Source organism: Camelina sativa, chromosome 19 (genome assembly GCF_000633955.1).
Source record: "Camelina sativa cultivar DH55 chromosome 19, Cs, whole genome shotgun sequence".
Lineage (NCBI taxonomy): Eukaryota > Viridiplantae > Streptophyta > Magnoliopsida > Brassicales > Brassicaceae > Camelina > Camelina sativa.
This window is the reverse complement of record NC_025703.1, coordinates 18,461,025-18,463,267: the sequence shown is the minus strand read 5'-3', so window position 1 is coordinate 18,463,267 and position 2,243 is coordinate 18,461,025. Positions and strand designations below refer to the sequence as shown.

Here is a 2,243-nt window from a genome sequence, read left to right as displayed (position 1 = left end):
TTTTTTTTTTTTTTTTTTAAATTGAGAGAAGATCTGAATTAAATTGATAGAATGAATAAAAGGATAGAAGATCTTAAGATTCTGATTAGTTTTTGTCCATCACAACCGATTCGATGCACTAAATGGTTTTTGTGACCATAAAGATTATAGCTTTGTACCTCTGTTTTAGTGGGTCAGCTTTGGTTTGTTGTATATTTGGTTGTTTTTCTTTTTTTTGGTGATACTATTCCTTAGGAATGATATGAAACAAGGGTTTATATCTTTCCAGCATGATTACACAATTGCGCATGAGTTTACTGCTATTGGCATGATGATATTTGAGGATTATGATTGCTTCTCAATGTGATCAAATAAATAAGCAGGTGAAAGTTCTTTCGCTAACGGATCATGATACTATGGCTGGTATCCCAGAAGCAGTCGAAGCAGGACGTAGATGCGGAGTTAAGATCATTCCGGGTGTTGAGATCAGCACATTATTTGGTTTGAGGTGTGTCTTTCTGATCTTGCCCTGACTTCCTTGTTCTGAATCATAATTATTTAGTCCATTTTAACGTTCCATCAAAAGTATATATGAGAGATTTACTTGCCAAATTCCAGAGACTCTGGTTCTGTGGAGCCAGTGCATATACTTGCTTACTATGGCACTTCGGGTCCAGCTATGTACGACGAGTTGGAAGATTTCTTGGTGAAGATAAGGGATGGGCGTTTTGTCCGTGGGAGAGAAATGGTCTTGAAACTGAATAAGCTCAAGATACCTCTAACATGGGAACATGTCACCAGGATTGCAGGCAAGGATGTTGCTCCCGGCAGGATGCATGTAGCCAGAGCTCTTCTTGAAGCAGGATACGTGGAGAATTTGAGACAAGCTTTCACTAAATATTTACATGATGGTGGACCTGCTTATGCCACGTAAGTTCTGCTTCTTCGCTATGGAACCTTGTGGGATTTTAAGTGTTTATTATAAACCATATGCTAGTCCATTCAAGGAGCATTGTAGTTGATTTCAACAGTTTATCAACTATATTAGAATAGGTCAACTGGAGATCTAACATGCTGGGAGAAAGTTTAGGCAGTAAGAGTTTGGGGTATTCTGGATTGGTCTTGGATATTCCTTTAGGCATTGTTAGAGACTCTTAGATAAATCAAATATCTTATCTGGTTTAGTTTGTTGGTACCGGTTTAAAACCTATCAGTTGTATCATACTGTTTTTTGCAGAGGGAGTGAGCCTATGGCCGAGGAAGCAGTAAAACTTATATGCAAAACCGGTGGTGTAGCTGTGCTTGCACATCCGTGGGCATTGAAGAATTATGTTGGTGTTATCAGGAGATTGAAAGATGCTGGACTTCATGGGGTCGAGGTTTATAGGAGCGACGGCAAGCTAGAAGGTCTCCCTCCCTCGCTCTCTCTCTCTCTCGATTATCTATCTATCTATCTATTTGGGTTCACTGAATTTGAATGTTGATTGAACAGTGTTTAGCGTGTTGGCTGATACCTACAGTCTGCTGAAACTAGGAGGATCAGATTATCATGGAAAAGGCGGACGCAACGAAACAGAATTGGGGAGCGTAAATCTCCCCGTGACGGCACTGCAGGAATTCTTGAACGTTGGACGTCCTATATGGTGCGAAGCCATTAAAGCAACCATGAGAGCATTCTCTGACCAACCATCTGAGTCAAACCTCTCCAATATCTTACGGTTCGATAGGGCAAGGATTCTGAAAGGAAACTCAGCTTGGTCTTGTGGTAAGGAGTTGATGGACCGATGTCTAGCGGTTTGGTTGACGAGTGTTGAGAGAGAAAGTGATGAGTTTGAGGCTCTCAGAACGAAGCTTTCTTTTGTACCAATAACGTCAAATGGATCATGTATCACAGTTGGTCCTTGTATATTTGAGTCTCTTCTTACAATGCTACATATTGTGTGGTCTCTCCACATCAATCAAATTATCAAACCAACGAAAAAAAAAAAAACTAGCAAGATTCAAATCCGTAAGCAATCTTTGTAAAGTTACGTTTATTTTTTTGCAATAATTTCTATTTTTAAATCGAAAGAGTTGAGTCATTCAAATTTCAATTAAAGAAAACAGATTTAGAAAAAGATAAAAGTTCATGATAGACTTTTTCATTTTTATTTTATTATATAGGAAGGTAAAAGGAAGATATTTGAAACTTTGCACTCATTCTTGGCACTCTCTCCACTCTTACCCATCATTACACTCGTTTGTGTACAGTTCATTGTTTCCTA

At 38.8% G+C, this 2,243-nt stretch overlaps 1 protein-coding gene across 1 annotated transcript in view; it reads left to right on the top strand.

The window, feature by feature from the left end:
* Positions 1–2,015, top strand: part of LOC104766665 (3',5'-nucleoside bisphosphate phosphatase-like) — a 2,476-nt gene extending 461 nt beyond the window's left edge. The window contains exons 2-5 of the mRNA XM_010490588.2: positions 363–487; positions 598–909; positions 1,217–1,386; positions 1,472–2,015. Coding sequence (XP_010488890.1) covers positions 363–487; positions 598–909; positions 1,217–1,386; positions 1,472–2,004 — 1,140 coding nt within the window. The 3' untranslated portion in view covers positions 2,005–2,015. The remainder of the gene's footprint in view (positions 1–362; positions 488–597; positions 910–1,216; positions 1,387–1,471) is intronic.